The 23,455-nt window shown below is 37.8% G+C and overlaps 2 protein-coding genes across 2 annotated transcripts in view; both read right to left on the bottom strand.

Annotated features, from left to right (window-relative positions):
- HMCN1 (hemicentin 1) overlaps positions 1-23,455 on the bottom strand; it is a 562,350-nt gene that overhangs the window by 444,556 nt on the left and 94,339 nt on the right. The window lies entirely within an intron of this gene.
- LOC101655763 (60S ribosomal protein L8) lies at positions 2,973-3,805 on the bottom strand. Its single transcript, XM_004706669.3, has one exon. The coding sequence runs from the start codon at positions 3,783-3,785 to the stop codon at positions 3,012-3,014; it is 774 nt and encodes a 257-aa protein (XP_004706726.1). The 5' UTR covers positions 3,786-3,805; the 3' UTR covers positions 2,973-3,011.

Raw genomic sequence — 23,455 nt, 5'->3', positions numbered from 1 at the left:
GAGGTTGGGTTAAAGGCCCGCTCCAGCCTGGGAGCACACTTCTCTACAGTGGAAGCCTTGTGGCCAGAAACCAGGCTGCCCATTCAAGGCGGGAGGAAGCCCGCATGGGCAGGGACTGCAGATGCCTACGAAGGTATCTCCTTCTTGCACAGGTGCCCCTGTTCACAGACTCAGTGTCTGGGGTATTCTCCCTCCTACTGTCTAACCTTGTGAAGTTTGGCTCAAATGATCAGTGTGGATTTTTCTATTTTAAATAGTAAGTCATCTTTATATTCAGCCTTGACGATTTCAATGCCTGTGTCAGAACATGTAGCTTCTAGTGGAATATCTAAATGTGCCCTGGGCCTGTGCAATGTTCAAGCACTGCTTGAGACCCCCCCACCTGCTCAGAGGAAGAAAGATGTGGAACTCTGCCTTCCCCCGCCCAATAAGGTTTACTTGCCTTCTCATTATAATTCACTGGAAATAAAATAGTTAGGCACTATTATGATATAGACAAGTAATATCACAATAGGTATAAATGCCATTGACTCAACTCTGACTCATAGCAACAAAACAAAACAGAACAAAACCTGCCCCGTCTGGCACCATCCTCACAATTGAGTTGCTTGAGCCCATCAGTATAGTCATCGTGTCAATCCATCTCCCTGAGAATCTTCCTCTATTCTGAAGGATCCTCCACTTTACTAAGCATGATGTCCTTTTCCAGGGACTGGCCTCCCTTCATAACATGACCTTCTAAACAATATGATGCAGTGTTAATTTAATTCCTCTAGAAACATAACCAAGTTTTTTCATATGATATTAAATAATAGGGAAAGTAGAGAGTTCTACATATATTTTGATTGCAACTGTCTATAAAGATACAAATCTAAAAGGACAAATTCTGAGAGGTAACAATAGAATTGAAATTGGTATTGGTAGAGATATATTTCAAATGAATGCTTTGGTTTTATAATTTAAGAAGAAAGGGGCAGATTTCACTTGGTCGTATTCAATCTTTAGGTTGTATTTGTGAAATTTTGGTTGAGTGTGGTGGTTGATGTGTTTAGAATGGTCACTGAGAAAGCACAAAACTATTTCTCAGCATGCGGTAACTTGACAAGGGGAGCATTGACTTGAGCCACTGCCTACTACTGCTGAGAAGTGAAGTAGGGAAGGACTTACAGTCTAATCAAAGCAGTCATTGTCTGGATGTGGGTCCTGTTTCAGTCCTCTCACTTTAAGCTCTCACCTCTCCCTCTTGGCAATGCCATCTTCCTACTGTGAGTCTTGATAAGACAGACAAAGAATTCCTTTTCATTGGCTGAAAGGAAACACTCTTTAGACTTCTAATACCGAAATCCAACTACAGCCAAATTTTAATTTTCCCCTGCTGCTTATTATTGTTCTTTATCTCTCTACATGATTTTACAATGGTATGTGTCTATATTACATGTGCATTTGCCTTTCCATTGTCTTCTCATAAAAAGGATTAAAAGTATGATATCCAATACAATTATAAATATTCAATATGACACATCATCATTAATACTGGTTTTAAGTTTAAATACTTCTTCTAATATGAAGCAATTCCAAGCAGTTACCTTAGTTGACAACCAGAAGCATCCTAGATTTTAAAATTACCATACAGCAATTAAGTCCATTGATATATTCCAGTTTAAATCTTATACGTCATCTGGACATTTTCAAGGTTACACATTGTGCTGACACTTGATAATGACAAAGCATCTATATTTGACCTCTCCCACTTCCTCTCTTCACACTCTCCAACACGACTTTGTAGGAATTGCAAGGAAAGGTATTAGTATCCAAGCACCAAAAAGTTGGCATATATCCCAAACTCTTCAAAAACTATACCCCAGGATCAAGAGGCCTTTCTCTGGTATCATAGTGATCTGTCCACTCTTACCAATTGATATTACACACAAGGTTTCAAGTTCTCACCTCCAAGTTCCCGTGCTTCTCTACTTCACTTTGAACAACTTTCCTGTTAACTGATTATATCAAGCCTTCTCTTTAAAACCTGAACTCCTCAAGGCAGGGTTTTTTTTCCCCTTGTTGTGCACTCTGTACTTAAACAGAACACCATCATTACGGGAACCCATTAATAACTGCAGATAAGCTGCAAGAAGATTTAGTGCCAAGTGATATTCCAACCAACCTGAAAATCCGTTTGGATAGCTGCTGTCCAGACTACACACACACACACACACACACACACACAATCTATAAAGCCTAGATGAAAAGTGGTACATGAGTTTATATTGTTCACTCACATGGCCCACATTTATGCCAAATGCTTGACCGAAGAGGTAGTTTATTATTTTGGTTATGAAGTCAGACAGCAGAGAAAAATGTACCTGGCTTGGGATTAAGGAATTTCCACGTACTAGCTATACATATGTTTTCGTATGGGGGGTTAAAATGCCTTAATCTTAAGGACATTCAGCTTCCTCTTCAATAATGGAAATAATTATGACTACACACTGAAGGAAGGAATTTTGGTAGTGGAGCAGGCTGCTAACCACAAAATCGGCAGTTCAAAACACCAGCTGTTCCTTGGGAGAGAGATGAGACTTTCTGTTCCTTTAAAGCCTTACAGTCACAAAAATTCGTAGAAGAGATCTACTCTGTCCTCTCTGGCTGCTATGAGAGGAAATCGACTAGATGGCAGCGAGATACATAGAACTGACATGAGCGTGTTATGTTTACAGCACTGCAATAGATCTAACTCTTGCTATTGCTACTGTGCTGCTATCAGTAATGTTCACAACTAAATCAAAGACATCATATTAAGTACTATGATTGAATAGCTTAAATAAATAACTACTAGGATACAAGGGCTGATCTTAATCCGCAAGCTTACAAAAAATAGCATTCTCTTGTATCTATCACTACTTAAAATGATTCAATAAGTTTGAATTTGTATCCAAAAAAGCATTAGTAACTAAAGTACATTCTTTTTTTTTTTTTTTGACAGGAGAAAAGAATTTATTGAGTCCTCAGCCCTAGTTCTCCTTCTCCTGCACAGTCTTGGTTCCCCGGAGCCGCCCAGTCCGGCGAGCAGCAATGAGACCCACTTTGCGACCAGCAGGGGCATCCCTGCGGATAGTTGAGGGCTTGCCAATGTGCTGGTGGTTACCACCTCCAAAGGGATGCTCCACAGGGTTCATGGCCACACCCCGCACGCGAGGCCAGCAGTTCCTCTTGGCCTTATACTTGTGATAGGCACGACCAGCCTTCAGGATGGGCTTGTCTATGCGGCCACCACCGGCCACCACACCAACCACAGCTCTGTTGGCAGAGGAGATGACCTTCTTGGAGCCCGAGGGCAGCTTCACTCGGGTTTTCTTGGTCTCGGGGTTGTGGGAGATGACAGTGGCATAGTTTCCAGAGGCCCGCGCTAGCTTGCCTCGGTCTCCAGGCTTCTCCTCCAGACAGCACACGATGGTGCCCTCAGGCATGGTGCCCACAGGGAGAACATTGCCGATATTGAGCTGGGCCTTCTTGCCGCAGTACACGAACTGGCCGGTGTGCATGCCTTCAGCTGCGATGAACAGTTCTGTCCGTTTCTTGAACCGGTAGGGGTCTCTGAAGACCACCTTGGCGAGGGGCGCGCCGCGGCTCAGGTCATGGATAATGTCCTTCACTATGCCCTTGATGTAGCCGTGCCGCTCGGCGAAGTCCACGGCGCGCAGTCGCGCGGCGCCCTTACGATGCTTCACATACGTGCGGAACACAGAACCAGCGCCTTTCCTCTGTCCCCGGATGACGCGGCCCATGGCGGCAGTTCAGCTTTCAAGCACGGCCGAAAGAGGCTAAAGTACATTCTTAAAGAACCATGCTTGCCTTATATATTTGCCTTACATAAAATGAAAGGTCAATCTTTGATCATGTTTATATGAATTTTACATAATTAAAACTCTACTTTCTTGTCTTTGAAAATAATAAATATAATATCTCATCCTTTTCATCTAATCAAATCTTTATATTTTATACCATATTTGTTTTTTCATTTCAACATCTATATGTTGAAATATATATGCTCAAATGAAATTGAGGTAGCAATAGAATTCAACAAAAAGGGGGGGAGAAAGGATCTGGTTTAGGACTGCTAAGTTATAGTTTACATAAAAATAATATGATCAGCTCACTCTTCTCAAATTAATCTGGAAAAATATGTATCACTCCATCATTATTTATTTATGATGCCAGAAGGATCTTTGCTGAAATCAGAGAATATCAGAAAAACGTTTGTGTTTTATTGATTATACCACTTTTGACTGTGTATATCATAACAAGCTATGGATAACCTTTAGGAGAGTGAAAATTCCAGAAAACTTCATTGTAATCATTTGAAACTTGTTCATGGATCAAGAAGCAATTGTGTTAACAGAAAAAGGAATTATTGCATGGTTTAAAATCAGAAAGGTGTGTGTCAGGGTTGGATCCTCTCACCACACTTACTCAATATGTATGTGAGCAAATCATCAGAGAAGCTGACTTATATGAAGAAGAATGTGGCATCAGGATTGTAGGAAGACGTGTTAACAATTTTTTTTATGCAGATGACACAACCCGGAAGCACTCGCTGATGAAACCAAGCATTGCAGCCTCCAGCGTGGGTTACAACGCAATGTAAGTAAGACCCAAAGCCTCACAACTGGGCCAATAGGTAACATCATGATAAATGAAGAAAAGATGGAAGTTGTCAAGGATTTCATCTTCTTAGATCCACAGTTAAGGCTCTTGGAAGGAGCAGTATAGAAATCAAAACCTGCATTGCATTAGGTAAATCTGCTGCAAAAGACCTTTGAAAATCAAGGATGTTTCTTTGAGGACTAAGGTGCACCTGACCCCAAACCATAGTCTTTTCAATTGCCTCATATGCATGCTGGACATCGAATAAGGAAGACTGAAGAATCCATGTGTTTGAATTGGGGTGCTGGAGAAGAATACTGATGTACCACGGACTGCTAAAGGGACAAACCTGTCTGTCTTCAAAGAAGTGCAGCTAGAGTGCTCTTGAGAGCAAGGATGGCGAGATTTCGTCTTACATACTTCAGATATATTTTCAGGAGACAAGAGTCCCTGGAGAAGGATATCACGCTTGGGAAAGCAGAGTGGTCATGCAAACGAAGAAGGCCCTCAACAAGATGGATTTACCCAAGGCTGAAGCCAAGGACTCGGGCGTAGGGACAACTGTGAAGATGGCAGGGTTTCTGTGTGCTGTGCATTGGGTCACACTGGTCGGAATGGACTCAGTGGCATCTAAGAAGAACATGCATTTAATTGCATATTCAGTCTTCCAAACGAGATGATTATAGGCATTGTTAATTTCACCATCAGCACTTAGGCGATAACTCTCCCTGGTGATAATGGGGCTTCAGAAATAAGCCAGAAAACAACTTTGAAAATATACACGGAAATGAGTACCTTAAAATATTCACCATACCAGTTTATAAATAGAGCAAATAAGGTCAAACCCATAATTTTCTGTTTAATTTGTGAAATAGAAAATACATGTGTATGTGTAGGCATATGTGTATATATGCATAAACACATGAGGAAGCTTTCAAAGGTTAGTGTAAAATTGGAATTAAAAGATAATGGAATTGTTCCACACACCTTTCAAAGCTCCCTCATATATCTGTGTGTGGGTGCATGTGCATGTTTGATAAGTAAATGCCTACAGCAGAAATACATAAATTACCTAACTTAAAAGAAGTGACTATTTAAGTACAAAGTAATTTAGAGAATTAGAATTGTGATGCTTGGATAAGTTGGATAAAATCAATATGGTAATCTGGAAAATACTTAAGAAACACTAGGTTATCAAAAAATCTTTTCTTTTATAACAAGTGTGCTGTTTCATCCTGAAAACATTAGAGAAAGAGTAAGCACTCAATTCACAGAACTTGTGGAGTTGCTCACACATGGTCCCTAAGGACACCTATGAATCTCACTGCGGGAGTTCAGTCACAAAGGCCAAAGGGAGACGGTGTCCTGGAGTCCGTGTTTAAAAAAAAAAAAGAATGATTGAAAACTGATTGAGGTAGTAATTATACAATTCTGCTTGACATGATTGAACTGTGGAATGATGAGTTCTGTGTATTAAATCCCAACTAAGAAATGGAAAGTTTTCCAAAAGAACACACAAACAAAGAGACGGAGATGGAAGCACGGAAGAATTCAAGCCATTAAAAGTAAACTCAAATGAAGTTCCTAATGAAGCAGCACACTCTGCCAAAGAGAACCATGAAGATCTTTTCTGAAAAACACACTTACTTTGAGACTTAACTCAACTGATAACTTTCCAGCATTCCTTGGTAAGTAGGCACTGTGCTTGAAGGTCAGTCCTATGCATAAAGCTGCGCACTCGAAATCTAATGAGAACATGCACATGGTAGCTCAGTTACGATATGCACTTGTGCTGTCGCTAGTTGCCACAATGTCGGCTCCCACTCGTAGTGTAGACGGGGACTACAGTCATCTTCTGCTGTTCTGTTTGAGTCCATTATGTCAGTCCATCTGATTAAGGTTTCCTCATTGGGCCTCTCCTTTCCCAAGCATAATGGTCTTTTTATTCTGGAAATATTAGCCCATTGATTGAATTTAGTACTATTTTTAAACTGAGATGGTTGGTTCAGATGATAGGGAAGAATGTTTAGAAGGTATGCTTTGATGAAGAACTAGAAGAGAGCAATTCTTAAAATGACCCAGTGCCTCTTATCTGGGTGGTGCCTGGGAACCAATGTGGAGGACATGGGCACGATTCCTCTCATCATGGAAAGCAGAATCTTAAGAAAGAGAGTGAAACAAGCAAGAAGAGAAAAAGAAACCAACTGAAATAAGTGCAAAGGGTAGAAATAAACAAGGTACTAGGGCAGAAATTAGGGGGGAAAGTGCTTAATCTTACAGAAATGCGGGGAACTTGTGTGGAGTGCATGTCATAATTATTTATTTCACTGTGCTGATGCTCTCTTTGTTTCACTTTATAGAAGCTCTTTATACACTAAGTAAATTATAATTTGTCAGTAATATAAGTTGCAAAATGTTTGTGTTATATTAGTTTTTTGATGTCTGTGATAGCAGTTTGGACCACATAAAACATTTTTTGTTTTATATAGTAACAAAAATTTATTAATAGTTTTCTTACGGATCCTGTTTTTACCATAGTGGAAAGCCTTCTTCATGTTGAAGTTATAAAGCATTTTCCAAGGATTTATTCTGGAATATTTATGATTTATGTTTTAGATTTACATCCTTGATCCATTTGGCATAAAGTATGAGGTATGAACCCATTATTTTCCAGATGGCTTCTGCATTGACTTATTATTATTTATTGAAAAATTATTCTCCTCCTTCATAGTACATGCTGCTATATTCACATAATGTGTTCCAGATTCTATTTCATTCATCTCTCCCTCCATGCACCAGAAACAAATTATATTAATAAGTGACGCTCAATAATATCTTTTAATATCTGGTAAAGTTAGCTCCTCATGATTACTCTCCCTCTGCTGAATTTCCTTAGCTTTGTGCTTGAATATTTCCATCTCAACGTTAGATCAGCCTTTCTAGATTCAAAAATATCCTGAATGTCATGTTAAATTTATTGAATAAATTAGGAAAAATTTACTAGTTATTGAAACATTCCATGGTGTACCATTCCAATTATTGAAGTGTTTTTGGATAAACTTTAAGTTAGAAATAGAGGAAAGAACTAGGCAACAAAGGAAGTTGATAAAGGTCTAAATACAGTCATGTATATACGTATATGTATCTAAATATAATGATAGGGATATACGTCTATGTACATATATTTATAGGTTTTAGTATTAAGGTAGCAGACAGACCTTGGGCCTCGACGCAAGTACTCTCTCAACGCAAGAACACTTTGTTCGAATAACCCAGCATTCTGTGATGCTCACCTTCCAGACATGATCACTGAACACAAAATGGGTGCATAAGCAAACGTGGTGAAGAAAGCTGGTGGTGCCTGGCTATCAAAAGATATAGCATCTGGAGTCTTAAAGTCTTGATGATAAACAAGCAGCCATCTAGCTGAGAAGCAAGCAAACCACATGGAAGAAGCACACTAGCCTGAGTGATCATAAGGTGTCGATGGTATCAGGTATCAGGCATCAAAGACCAGAAGAAAAATTCCTATCGATGTGAATGATGGAGAGGGTGGAGTGGAGACCCAAAGCCCATCTGTAGACAATTAGATATCCCCTCACAGAAGGGTCACAAGGAAAAGACAAGCCAGTCAGGGTGCAGTACAGCACAGACAAACATACAACTTTCCTCAAGCAACGTACACTGATAGAGATAAGAGATCACAACACAGGGACTCCAGGACAGATAAACCCCTCAAATCTATTTTATATAACCCCCTCCCAGGGGAACGAACAACAGAAAAGGGGATGAAAGAACATGTTTTGAAAATGATGATGGCAAAATATTCACAAATGTTCTTGACACAACAGATGGATGTATGGATTGTGATAAGAGTTGTAAGAGTCCCCAATAAAATGATTTTTTTAATTAAAAATAAAATAAAATAAATATTTGTTTTATCCTTTTGTTGCATTTTTGTTTTATTTTGTTTTTATCTAAAAGCTTGTGCTATTTTGTTTACTGCTAGTTATTCTGCTTTTATGTTGATATTTTAAATTGGAGTCTTACTCCCATTATATCTTTAATTCAGTCTGGTTTTGTGTATCTAAAACTATTGGCTTCTACTGATTCTTACCTGATGCTTAATTCTTGTACTGTTTGTAAATTAAATGCTTTAGGTTTTCCAGGTTAAACACTTATATAAACTATAAATTCATATAAACTATAAATATTTTTCAGATTTTAGAACTCTAACTTACCTCCCTTATCTAACTTATTGGTTGTTAATTTTCTTAAACATTAAATAATATTAATGATACTGGGCATCCTTAGCTTGTTCCTAAAATTAGCAGGGGTGTTTCTAGTGCTTCTCTATTAATGATAAGGCTAAATTTAAGATAGAAATATATATAGATATATATTTTGCCATGTTAAGAAATATCCATTTATTCATATCGTATTCTTTTTAAAATTTAAATCAAATAGAGACATTAAATTTTTTCCATGTCTTTTCATATGTACGGATATTATCATATTTCCCTAGATCAAATGTTAATAGATTCCATTTAATGGACTATTACAACACACCTAAAACAAACTACCCGAGTCAGGGAATTTCACTCTTTTACTGTGTGTGATGTGGTTTGTGAACATTTTACTTAGGATTTCTACATGCTTATCCGCCTGGGTACGAATATGAATAGTCTGAAGGTTGCCTTTAAGAGCCTTCTTTATTGTTTTGGAGTCAAACTCATTTTTTTTAAATTGTGAAACTTTGCTTTTTCTGATCCCTGGAATAGTTTAAGAGCCATTGACAATAACAGGTTTTTTAGGAATTTGGTAAAATTCTCTTGTGAAACTATCTGGATTTGGGTTTTTTTGATGATGCTGGGAAGGGTGGTTTCCTCTGTTTTGCTTTCTTCTCTTGTCTACAAGAACCCTGGGAACACAGTGACTAAGTGCTAGGCCATCACATGGAAAGTTAGCAGAACAAACCCACCAGCTGCCCAGCTAGAAAAAGAGGTGGCAGTGTGTTTCTTAAAGATCACAGTCTCCAAACTACTCAAGAGAGTCTACTCTGTCGTGGATGCTAGCTACAGGTTGCTCACTGAATGGTAGTGGGATGTATGTTTCATTTGATTTGATATTCTAGATCTTTTGGAATCTCTTTGGCAAAGTATCATTCTAAAAATTTGACCAGTGTAGTCCATTTTTCAAACTATGTACCAAGATTCTAGTAAAACATGACTATTCTGAGTTTACATAGCTAGCAGTTGGATGTTTCCTTCCTGAGCCATATTTGAAGAGCCCTGTTGGCACAGTGGTTACACATTGGACTGCGATGTGCGGCAGTTCTGCGGGACAAAGACTGCACTTTCCACTCCCTTAAACAGTTACAATCTCGGAAACCCACAGGGGGTCACTATGAGTCACCATCGACTCAACGGCAGTGAGTTTTCTGGTGCTATATTGTCAATTAACTAATGGTTCCTTTTTTCTCTAGAAGTAGTATTATTTATCCCATTAAATTATTTCCGTCTTGTGTTTATTAGTTATTTAATTTTCCTTTGTATTACTATTGTTGGTTTCTTCCACCTTTCTTATTCTTCACTGTTCACACTTCCTCCAGCCAGTTACTACGGAGACAATTTTGAATTATGAGTTTTCCATGTGCATCAGAGTAGAACTGCTGGGATAACATATTTTATAAATTTAAATACAAAGGAAATCAATTATATTGATGAACATCTAGCAAAATATAGTGGGGAAGGTAGTAATAGCACATGTGATTCTTTCTGAACTCATTAACAAGGTTCAGTGGTATAACTACTTTAATTACAAAGATATTTAAAGGAGTGTACAGCAATAGTGATATCATAAGAAAATATTTTCTCAAATATTTTAATAAATCATTTTTATTGGGGCTCTTAGAGCTCTTAAAACAATCCATATATCAATTATATCAAGCACAGTTGTACAAATGTTTCCATCATCATTTCCAAAACATTTTCGTTCTACTTGAGCCCTTGGTATCAGCTCTTCTTTTTTCCCCTCCCGCCCCCACCTTCCAACCCTTGTGAACCCTTGATTATTTATAAATTATTTTTATCTTCATATTTTCCATCATCCACTGTTACCTACATTTCTTTTGTTCACCCCCCTGGGAGGGGTATATGTCTATTATTGCAATCGGTTCCCCCTTTCTCTCCCATCTCCCCACTACCCTCAAGGTATCACTACTCTCATTATTGGTCCTGAGGGGTTTATCTGTCCTGTATTCTGTGTATTGAGAGTTCTTATCAGTACATGCTCTGGTCTAGCCAGATTTGTAAGGTAGAACTGGGGTCATGATAATGGTGGGAGAGGAAGCATTAAAAACTAGAGGAATGTTTTAAGTTTAATTGATGCTATACTACATCCTGGCTGGCTCATCCTTTCCTTGTGACCCTTCTGTGAGGGGATGTCGAATTGTCTACAGATGGGCTTTGGGTCTCTATTCTGACCCTCCTCATTTGCATCAAAATGGTTAGTTTTATTTGGGGGGAGGTCTTCTGATGCCTGATACTTGATCCCATCAGCACTTGGTGATCACAGAGGTTGGTGTGCTTCTTCCATGTGGACTTAGTTGCTTCCCTGCTAGATGGCCGCTTGTTTAACTTCAAGCCTTTAGACCCCAGACACTATAACTTTTAACAGCTGGGTGCCATCAGCTTTCTTCACATTTGCTTACGCACCCATTTTGTCTTCAGTGATTGTGTCAGGAAGGTGAGCATCACAGAATGCCAGGTTATTAGAACAGTGTTCTTGCATTGAGGGAGGACTTAAGTAGAGGCCTAATGTCCATCTGCTACCTTAATACTTAACCTATAAATATTGTATATAGACCTATATCTCTATCGTTATATATGAATGTATTTATATATGTACAGGCCTATGTTTATACCTCTATAAATGACTTTTGCCTCCTAGTTCTTTCCTTTTACTTTCCTTCTCTCTCACTATCATGTTTGACCTTCATTCAGCTCTCCGTACCTCCTCTCAGCTACATTCCACTGGATCGAACCCCACCAGGCATTGCATGCCCACCTCACCATCAATTTTAGATCTCTTGTTGTTTCTTTGTCCCTGGGTTTGTGGACTCCATACTCCCTTTCCTCTACCTCCTCCTTTCTCTTTCCCCCCAGAACTGTTGGTCCCATTGTTTTCTCATTGGGATGGTTTATCCTGCCTATCTTATATAGATAGATATGAAAAGAAAAGAAAACAAACAAAAAAATAGCCTATGAATAGTTCCAGTCTGTCTGTTGACCCTTAATAAATGTTTTCCAATTGGGTCTGATGCAGTGCCAAACCTTGTCCCCCAAGTCTGAAGTCTGTTTGCACAATTCCTCAGGGACTTTGTTGCTTTGCTCCCCTTGCTGCTCTGTTATTTTCTTAACTATTAACAAAGTCATACATATTGATGATTCTTCTATAATTTGCAGTCAACATTGACAAAAGTAATGTTACTCCCTGAAACCCTTCTGTAAGGGGATGTCCAGTTGCCTATAGATGGGCTTTAGGTCCCCAATCTGCACTCCCCTTCATTCACAATGATAGGATTTTTTGTTCCTTGATGCCTGATACCTAATCCCTTTAACACCTTGTGATCACACAAGCTGGTGCGTGTTTTCCGTGTGGGCTTTGTTGCTTCTGAGTTAGATGGCCACTTTTTTACCTTCAAGCCTTTAAGACCCCAGACGCTATATCTTTTGATAGCCTGGCACCATCAGCTTTCTCCACCATGTTCGCTTATGCACTCATTTGTCTTCAGCGATCATATAGGGAAGGTGAGCACACAATGATATCATTTTTGTTCTTTGATGCCTACTTTTCTGTTTACCTACCCTCTGTTTACTGAGTTCTTGTATTTCTGATCCATACTAACGCTTCTGAAACACATCTATTTCTAAAAAGTGCTGTTTTGCTGCATTTAAAAAGCTATGGCACAATCTTCGGTAATAATTTTTGTCTGTTTCATAGCAACATTTTCTTTTTTTTAGCTTCCATTATTTGAAGATTGCTGGTTTTTCTCTTCTTTTCTTCATTTTTTCTCCCTGTGAAATTTTAAAAGATTTTGAGCTGGTTTCTGTTGGTAACTGTCCGCGTTGAAGCAAATATTGAGACTACTTCTTAGTCTCGCCATTCTAGCTTCTACGGGGCATTCTGGCTGTACTTCTGCCAAGAGAGATTTGATTGTTCTTTTTGCAAGCCATAATATTTTCAATCTTCTTTTCCAGCCCTATAATTCTAATGCAAATGTAAAATCAATTCTTCTTCAGTATTCTTTATTCAATGTCCAATTTTCACATGCGTATGAGGTAACTGAAAATGCCATGGTAGTCCTCAAAGTGACAGCCTGGTTCTTTAACACTTCAAAGAGATCTTGTTCAGCAGATATTTCTCCCTTTTGGGAGTCCAGAGATCTGGTAGTCTATTAGGTTCCCCTCCCGAACAAGATAGTCATTTGAATTTTTGTTTCTCATTCACCCTATTTCTTTGTAGGATTTCCTGATAGAGAAATGGACCGTGTGACTTTAAATCAGAAGTTACAACCTAAGCTCTTTAAGTTCTGGTTTTAACTGTTGAACATTCCTAAAACCCATATGTTTTAAACACTTAAGAATTAAATTAGTTGAAGTGCTAGGAAATAGTAATACTCATCTGATTTGTGTCTGGCATGATACATACGCATATATGTATTGCACTGTCCAAACTTCAAAACAGCCCTGCAAGTTCGGTATCCTAATCTCCATTTTACAGACGCCTAGCAAATCCCAGATTTCTATCTGTACCTATCTTACTCTAAAATCAATGATTTTGTTCTCCACCACACTTCAATAAACTTCTATTTTCCAAAGTCAATTTTTTAAAATGTGTTAGTTTGTTGTGGGAACAAGATAATCCCCCATTGAGTAGATTGTGGCATTATTTCTTTGTTTTAGAATCTAAAGTTCTTTTTTCTCTCCCAATGTATTACTTTAAACTTCTGGTTACACATAGAAAGAAAAATTTCAGAGCAGAAATGGTTGCATGCTATTGAACGAGGATTGGACTTCCTAAACTGTAAAACCACAAAGCCCAACATAACACAACCAATATGCTGTTTGGTTTTGTCCCCTAAGCAACTGACCAAACACTACTATAAATTTGCCCACCAATGGATTTGACAAAGATTGAGAATGTTGATACATCCCTTACCTAAAAATTAACTTTGAACAAACAGAGCTCAAATAACAAACAGACGAGAATAAGATTGCAAATGCTTCAGTTTGGGAAGTATTGATATAATTATTTCATGAACATTTTGAGTTTACTACATGTATGAAAACTGTAGACATGCATATTTCAGAAACAGTTACAGACAAAAATAGCAATTATTACCATACTTTTCTTGGAATTCAAAAGAAGGCATTGCACGATCTTTTCTTCTTTCAAAATAAAGTTTTATTAGAAATTTACTGACATTCTCTAACATAGCACAAAATTTGTGTAGAAAGAGTAAGAAGAGTGCTGCATTTTGAAGGCAAACTGGGTTTTTTAATCTCAGCTCCACATTACTGTTGGGCAAGCTGCTTATTTGCCTGAGATTCAAAACAGCCTGGATTATAAAACAGCCTTGCAAATACTTCTCTGTATTTCTATGTGGGTGATATCTGTGTAAGCACTTCTGACCAGTCCTAATACAGAGTAGATGTTTAATAAATATTTATTGAATTTGAATAACATTGTAAGCCATTTCTTACTTCTCTTTTCTGTTACTAATATAATGATGGTAATAAAACTCTAGTCACAGTTTTTCTTAAGGAGACATTAAACAATGTTGTTGGCTTTACATATTCTTCCACTTATTTCATTATCTACATTTGCTCCCACCAGAGGTAAGGGTTAACACTGCAGGGGAAGTGAAAGCATGTTCTATACTATTGAAGGCACAGTGGTTACAGTCCTCCATGTTAACTGAACAGTTGGGGGTTCAAAGGTACTAGCTGCTCTAAAGGAGAAAGATGTGGCAGCCTGTTTTTTTAAAGAATACAGCCTTGAAAATCCTATGGGTCAATTGGTCTTTGTCGCATAGGGTCATTATGAGTCAAAATATACTATGTTGTGTTAATCTGGCAGGTATTGTTCTGCCTTTGTGAATGAGTGTTATTGAAAGTTTTGTCCTACCCCAAACCCTCATTCTTTATGTATATAGCCTCCAGTCACTTAAGGTTTATTCTGTATAAGTCAGCAATTCATGTATTGTGGTCTGAAAAGACAGCCTATATGTGTAATTTCCTTTTATCAATAATGTTTTTAATTCTATACCACTGACTAAAATAATGATACTATCAATATAAGTACCTTATGCCCAAGGAGGATGCTTTATATATTTCTATTATAAAATGATATTGATGTCTCTAAAATGAACCAGAAATATAAACATATACACCATAGGTATAGATATATAAGTACATTTTGGACTTGCACTTAATGGTAGCCCTAATCTAAGAACAATTAGTTCTTATAATATGGCCCTACTTGCTGTCATGAAGAGATCATTCAATGTATGGGTACTTTAGCAAAATGTGAGCAGAAACCAGATGGTGCCCAGCTATCAGAAAGAGTAACTTCTGAGATTTTAGAGGCTTGTCTTAAAAGAAGCAATCATCTAAGTGAGGTATCAACTAAGTCTAAATGCAAGAAGCACACCAGGCTGTGTGATCTAAGGATTTAAAATAATAAAGTCCAAATCTAGAGAATGGAATGAATGGTATCAGAGTTTAAATTCTGAGCACCTGGCTTGCCAATGGCTATGGATGACAAAGCCCAAAATCTACTTGCAGGGTCTCCACATGGATTAAACCTCCGGTGACTCTTCTCTGATCATAGTCCAGAGAAGTGAAAAGCCTTGCAACCTGATACTGAGCACTGTAAGGTCAGTTAAGTTCAGATGTAACACTTTATCATTTGATCTCTTTTGATGCATTTTAAAGTTGTTTCCGTTTTTTATATCTTCGGTCCAACGAAATTCTTGTTTTATTTTGTAGTTTTTGTTGGTTTGTTTTTTTGTTGCTTTTGTTTTATATGACTTTCTGTAATTTAATTCAGGATAGGTAAATCTACAGAGACAGAAAAGTAATTAATAGGTACCTAGAGGTATGGAGGGAGAGGTTGGGAGAAAACAGAGAGTTAACAGCAAGAGCATGAGAAAGAAGAAAATGTTCTAAAATTGTAATGATAATTGCACAACTATTCTTAATGTGATTGTACTACTGATTGTATGATATGTGAATTATATGCCAAAAAAGAAATTGTATACACTAAAATATATGTGTATGTGTGTATAAAACAGCATCATATATATAGATATATATCTATATATATATGATGTTGCTGGGTCCTGTCAAGTTGATTCCAGCCCATATGTACAACAGAATCAAATCCCATTCGGTCCCACATACTCCTCACAATTGTTATGTGCACTAGGGTGGGTTCTCTAGAGAAGCATAACCACTGATGCTTGTGTTTGTATATAGAAAGAGATTTATCTCAAGAAATAGCTTACATAGTTACAGAAATAGGTAAGTCTAGTCTAGTTCAAGTCAGGCTTTTCCTTATTTATGGAATCTCAGGAAAAGGGACCAGGATAATGAAGCAGAGAGAGAGGACACACAGGCTGCTGATGCAGAACCCTGAAGTTGGTCAAATGAATCCACCATCAGAAGTCTGCTGATGACTTGTGGGACGGGCAGGCTATACAACAGGAGATCCAGGAGTCAGACTCAATACACAGCTCGGGCAGAAACAAAGGGCCAAAGAGGATTAGATGCTGCTTCCTCTCTCCTTGATCTCTCTCTCTCTTCTACAAAAAAAAAGCTTATAACATCAAGGAGGTGTCATCAGACATGGGCCCAATTGATAGGTAGGGATCCTCTCCTACCTGTACCCCGGAGTGTCAGAATCCTGGATCCAGGATTCTGAATTCTGGGTACAGGACTGTCAGAATCCAGGGTTAACAGAATCCCTGCTCCTAGCTTTACCCAGGATTGTCTAGTTGACATAAGCCTTAACTGTAACATCATGTCTTAGTTCATTGTTGCAGTCGATCTACCTCATCAAGGGTTTTACTCTTTTTCACTCCTCTCCACTTTACCAAGTATGTGTTCCTGTTCCAGCGACTGATTTCCCCTGACAACTACTTGTCTAAAGAACCTGAAATAAAGTCCCACCATCCTCACCTCTCAAGAGCATTTTGACTGTACTTCTTCCAAGACAGATTTGCTTGTTCTTTTGGCAGCTCATGGTATTTGCAATATTATTTGCCAGCATCATAGGTAAAATCCACTGATTCCTCTTCAGTCTTCTTTGTTCAATGTCCAACTTTCACATGCTTATGAGGCCATTGAAATGCCATAGCCAGGGTCACACATAACTTAGTCCTCAAAGTTGTCACATCCTATATCTTTAAATATATATTTATATTTTACAATAGATACATATATTGTAAATATCTATAATATATTTATAGACTATGTATATTGTAGCAAATTTACTCAATGCAATGTATTGTTTGATATCTACTGCATGGCCATGAGTATTATAGTTTTAACAAAGAGATCTGTTGCTTGAAACAAAAAAGTTTTAAAAGGCTCAGAATAAAACAAACATGAGCAACAGCCAAGAAATTGCTGATTAGCTATAACAAATTATTATATTTGCTTATAAAATAATCTGTATAGTTTATATTATAAATTATTAAATATTATTTTAAACCTCAATTTACTTTTATGTAAAATTTTGACAGATTAGTTAGAATTAAATGGATACATATGCACAGTTAAGTATGTAGTAGGCATTCGATAAAGGTTAGCATCCTTTTTTTTTCTCCCCTTTTTTGGTTAGCTCACTTTTTAAGAAAACTGGCAAATCAGCTATAGCACCCTTTGTGCTTATAACTAATGTATGTGTCAATTCAATGCTAGGTCTAGCATAGAGCTTGGCTCAGAATAAGCATTAATATATAATTGGTTTTAATTTCTAATTATAAGGTGTTGTTCGGTTGCAAACCAAGGCTTCAAATGATTTCATTCCAGTTTGGCACCAGCACCATTCCCCTATGTCCCTTCTGAGAATTTGCATTTCCACCCTAGATATACCTAAATCAGATCTTGTTCAAATGTGAATTCTGATTCTGTTTAATCTGAAGTGGAAATGCAAATTCTCAGAAGGAGGTCAAAACAGAGTGAAACCTTTGAAGTATTGGTATAGTTAATCTAGATGCCTCCTGGAGGAACGACTTGCCCGTCTATTTCCAAAAATAATTAGCCATTAAGCACTGTATGGTGCACACTTTTACTCTGACACATACGAGGTAGCCTTACATGGGGAGGGTCTTTATCAAAATGGCTTTTGATTTGCTAAAGTCACTGTATACCTTATAGAGAGGGAGTAATTTACTGGGTTACACAGTTTGGAATTCTGACGGTTTTCAACTTCTGACATCAAAGAGAATACAAGTTATAGTTAGAAGATAAAAATGAACCAAATAACTGAGAAACAGGACTTTGTGGGATAAGTGCTTCTGGTGGAAAAGGAAGGCTATCAGACTCTATAGCAAAAACGAATGCTATTTTCATCCGGGCCAATAGCTCTGGAGGCTTCTCACATGGAGCTTGAAAGTGAGACAGCTTGGCCTTCTAGCATGCTTCAATCACTTTCCCCTGTGGTAGCTAAGATAACTTGGTGTGACTATTTTAACTTCAGATTCTTCACCTATAGAACAGTGTTGTTAAAAGAATTAACCAACATGAAACATAAAGTTCAGCATCATGACATGGGACATAATGATAATATCATTATTATCATATGTCTCACTGTGAACGCATAACATTTTTACACCTACTTACTATTTCTACTCAGATACTTGATATCAGCTTCCCACTGGATACCGATGATGAGAAAACAAATAAACAAACAAAATTTCATTTATGATTAAGTCCAAAGTACTCTGTTATGTTTAAAAGAAAAAAATCACTATAAATGATAGCATGTTTGAACAATAAGAATATAATAACACACTTAAGTACACTGTGAACGTAGACAACTAATCTCATTTCTAGAAGTCTAGATTGCTTCCTTTCTAAATTCAAATGCTGCTTCTTATAAAAATCTTGTCCTTAAATTCAAAATTTAAAAAAAATAAGAGAAGGCATTCAGATCCTTTGGGTGGTTTATTTTTCCAGGCAGGATCTTTTTGACTTCTCTTCCATCTTCTGGCATTCAGTCATGTGAACTACTCAATGGACCTGTCTTGGATTTCTTTAAGGCCACAAAGCCAAAAGCTGTTCCCGTGGGGAACCCATGACTAACTCAGTCATAAAAATATGCATTGTAGCCAGAAATCTGTAGGAAATTGAGGCAACAAGAAAACAACATCCAAAATAAAAAGCCAAAAAACTGTACAAATGTAAAGTCATGAAATTAGCATTAGGCATGATGTGCAAGGGATATAAATTCCTAAGAGGAACATTTCTTTGTCTTAAACTGCCCACATTTTCACACTTGTTTTCCTTGATTACCTGAGATATGACAAGAGGGTCATGAAGACAGCAATAGAAAGACTGAAAATTTTGCTGATTATGAAAAAAAAATGCACTTTTTCCACAAAAATAACATTTCGGAACAAGAATATTCCAAAGACTCTATCAACCATATTCAAAATTGTATGTAAAAGGCACAATAAAGCATTTATTTAATTATTTATTTAATATTTAAAGAAATGATGATTCCCATGTAAACATGAAATACTTTTTTAGCATAGTGTTCAGGCCTTGGGGAAATTCTCAAGATTAAAAAAGTATGAAAAAAGTCAAAGGCCAATGAAAAGACTTCATAGAAGCTGCTTTTGAAATAAAAACACAGTGAGAACACTGCGCCGAGGAGACTGAAATGAAATACTCATGCATCACGTTTTAACAGTGAGAGTCGCTTAGGACAGCAGTTCTCAACCTGTGGGTCGCGACCCCTTTGGGGTTGAACAACCCTTCCACAGGGGTCGCCCGAATTCATAACAGTAGCAAAATGACAGTTCTGAAGTAGCAACGAAAACAATTTTATGGTTGGGGATCACCAGCACATGAGGAACTGTGTTAAAGGCTTGCGGCATAAGGAAGGTTGAGAGCCACTGGCTTAGGATTTTGTTGATTTTACTTTGTGCTTTTTCCTACTTTCATATAGTTTACGATTTTTCTACAAAGAGCCTACATTACCTTCGTAAATAAACAACAATTGATGAACCTGGAATATTTTTGTCAAATAGTTTCTGTCGATTACACAGATGGTTCCCATCAAGAGACACAGTACTAATTTTTATCATTGTGGACTCATAAATAAGTCATATCTGCGGCAAAAATATTACTTATTGGGATGCATTAATTCCTTTCAGGCAAATTATATGCCACTGACTTCCAATGAAACAAACTGAACAACAGACGAATTTCTTTTTATTTTTTATCATTTTATTGGAGGATCTTACAGCTATTATCACAATCTATACATCCATTCATTGTGTCAAATAAATTTGTACCTATGTTGCCATCATCATTTTCCAGACATTTTCAGGTTATTTGAGCCATTGGTATCAGCTCCTCATTTTTCCCTCCCTTCCCTCCCCTCCCTCCCCCATGAAGCCTTGATAATTTATAATTTTTTTTTCATATCTTACACCGACTGCTGTCTCCCTTTACCCACTTTTCTGTCGTATGTCCCCCTGGGAGAGGGTCATATGTACCAGTGTACATGCTCTGGTCTGGGCGGATTTGTAAGATAGAATTGGGGTCATGATAGTGGGGGAAGAAGCATTAAAGAACTAGAGGAAAGTTGTGTGTTTCATCAGTGCTATACTGCACCCTGACTGGCTTGTCTCTTCCTTGTGACCCTTCTTTGAGGGATGTCCAATTGTCTAGAGATGGGCTTTGGGTCTCCAATCTGCCCTCCCCCTCATTCTTTTCGATATGATTGTTTGTACTGGGTCTTTGATGCCTGATACCTGATCCCATTGACACCTCATGATCACACAGCCTTCTTCTGTGTGGGCTTTGTTGCTTTTCAGCTACATTGCCACTTGTTGCTAATACAAGTTTAAAGTCCATTATGAATAGGAGTAGGGGAGATTTTACTTAAAAATCAGTTACTGACAGCAAAAATTTATGTGTCCTTGTATATTCTAATGAATGCAATCAAGTAAAGGAAAGCAGTTGTGTAAGGAAGGGTTTGATCGAATATACACTAAACATCATCAAATCCTTCAGGTTAGTAAGAATGCTGTTGTTCAGAACACCCGGTTTCCATGTTTGGATTCCTAGTTTTACAGCATATTTTTTACAGCAAAGCAACCACCAGGTTGCTTCCTTCCTCATGCTAGACCACGCTACCTCCAAGCCCTATAGAATCAAGAAAAACCATGTCCCCAATGCTCAGCGATCTCCTTGGCTCTCATGCACTTTCCTTAGGTTCGTAAAGGACAGGCTCTGTGTTTACCACATCATCTTCCCCAGCTCAGAGTAAAGTACAACAATGCAGTCCCCAGAGATTTAATAAATCTCCCAATCTCTCTCTCTCTCTCTCTTCCTCCCTCTCTTTCTTTCACTCTCTCTCTCTCTGACACACAAACACACACACACACACACACCACAGAGTAAAACTGTCACTTGACTATTGACTCACATGTCTGGTAAACAATAAGCAAATTATATTTTAGATATTTAATTTGGTTTGAAGAGTTATGTGTATTGATTCTGGAGAAAGAAATCATTTACTAGAATTGGCAACTCATGTATGCTTCCCTTAAATTTGGTTATCTATTAGTTTTCACTAATGTATGGCAGAGTACTAGTTTCTGAAAGCTTTCTACCCACAAAAAACCCCTCATTTTTTTAAGACCAAACATAATGTTAAATACCAAGAGACCTGTAGTTACTATGAATTTAAATCAGGGTGATAACAAAACTGAGCACTCACTTCTTCAGAATTCCTGTGAATGTATGTTCCTCTAACTGAATTACATCATAGAATTCAACTCTTCATATAGGTGGTCTCTAACATAAGGTGTATATATTCCAGAGGGTTCACTAGATGCAATTGATTTTTTTGTTCATGTTATTTACCTCAATTATAATTTTTGGTGTATTCCAAAGTTAACATGTTAGAACAATACAAGTATATGGTATTTAACTAAATGCATGCATACAGCTGGTCAATAAGCCCATTGCCATCGGATCGCATCGAATTCATGGCCATCCCAGATGTATAGTAGAACTGAGCTCCACAGAGATTCTTGGTCTGGACTCTCCAGAATTAGATTCTTTCATAGCTACATGCATAATGTTTTATCAGTGTCAGTGTTTAATTTTAAACGTTTACAATATACTGATCAGACATGGAGAAGGAAAATGTCTCTATAATATTATTTAAGGTATTTTCACATTGCTTCTTGAATAGCATGCTCCTTTGTGATATTCTTCGCTTTTCTCTGAGCATCACCAGCTGTGTGATTTATCCTCAACCATCTTTTCATTGTAGGAGTAGGATCCTGTTCCTTTTGAAATAGGTCAAGTAGACTACAGTCACTGTGTTTGATAAGAAACAGGAGACTTTCTGAGCATACTATGTTCATCTTTGAAAAACCCTTTTCGATTCTGCTGAACTGTCAGCAATACGCTAACAATATTTTTAGCTCTTTGAACACTTTCAGGAATTGCATAAGTCATTCATTCATAAGCTCTCATGGGAATCTGGGGCAAAACACAAAACAAACGAGTGACACCATGTTGTTTGGCACAGTTCCTCTTTACTTTATATATTTGTTTCCTGAAGTAACGAACCACGGGCCTATGAATGCTTATTTCCTTAAAAAGGATAAGGAGTTTTATGAAATGAATATATAATTATTACAAGCATAGTTCATTTAATTTTTCATACCTGTGGATGGAATGACCATTACTATAGGTGCTTAGGATACACAGTTTCACAGCTGGCCATTAAAAAGAGTAAGGAATATAAATCTGTGCTTTCTACATCAGAGGGGACCCTGATTTGCAAGTGTCATTTGAACAAGCAATTCGCCAAACTCAGCTAAAGTTTAGGTACTGGTTCTGCCGAACTGTGTGAATCTGCGGAATCCCACCACTGCTGGTCTGGGCCTGTTGTTTGGATCTTTCCCTGTAATAAAAACGGAGCTGCATCCTCCAGGGGTGAAAGGAAAGGGATGGCTCTTTCCTATCTCTTGTGATTAAGGCCCCCAAGCCAATTAGCCTCTATGAAGGTAAGAGCAAAGTAACTTCTGTCTTCCACTTCCAAGTCTCCTCTCTCACCTCATCAGCGCAAGTAAGCCACAATTTACTTTCCACCTCTTGAAAGTCTACGCGGCAGTAACACTTTCCCAAGTTGACAACTTCCAATCGCAGGCAAACAGCAGGTACATATTTGGCAGAGCCTTTGGCAGTGGTTCCTTTAAGCCCTGCCACCTTATCAGACTCCATTGTGCTTTCTTTCCTTCCTGCTACTCCTCCTTTATCTACTTCCTGCCTCTTCTCTAGTCCCCTCCCCCTGTTCATATTCCTTTGAGAGGTCATGCTAAGCAAACTATGTGGCTTGATACCCTGTTAGTGAAAGGAAAATAAAACCACATTGCAGTACATAATATTGAGTGATTTCATTGAATCCCCACAGCACACACACTATAGAACAACCCTGTGTTTCAATATAAGCCCCCCGTTTGTTTTAGATTTGGATCATGTATTATGAA

Source organism: Echinops telfairi, unplaced genomic scaffold (genome assembly GCF_000313985.2).
Source record: "Echinops telfairi isolate 266 unplaced genomic scaffold, ASM31398v2 ScPeMD7_7424;HRSCAF=8462, whole genome shotgun sequence".
Taxonomy (NCBI): Eukaryota; Metazoa; Chordata; class Mammalia; order Afrosoricida; family Tenrecidae; genus Echinops; species Echinops telfairi.
This window is presented reverse-complemented; position numbering and strand designations above follow the sequence as displayed.

Excerpts from the sequence above, each read along its gene's own strand:
- LOC101655763 (XM_004706669.3), bottom strand. The coding sequence starts at position 3,785 with ATGGGCCGCGTCATCCGGGGACAGAGGAAAGGCGCTGGTTCTGTGTTC.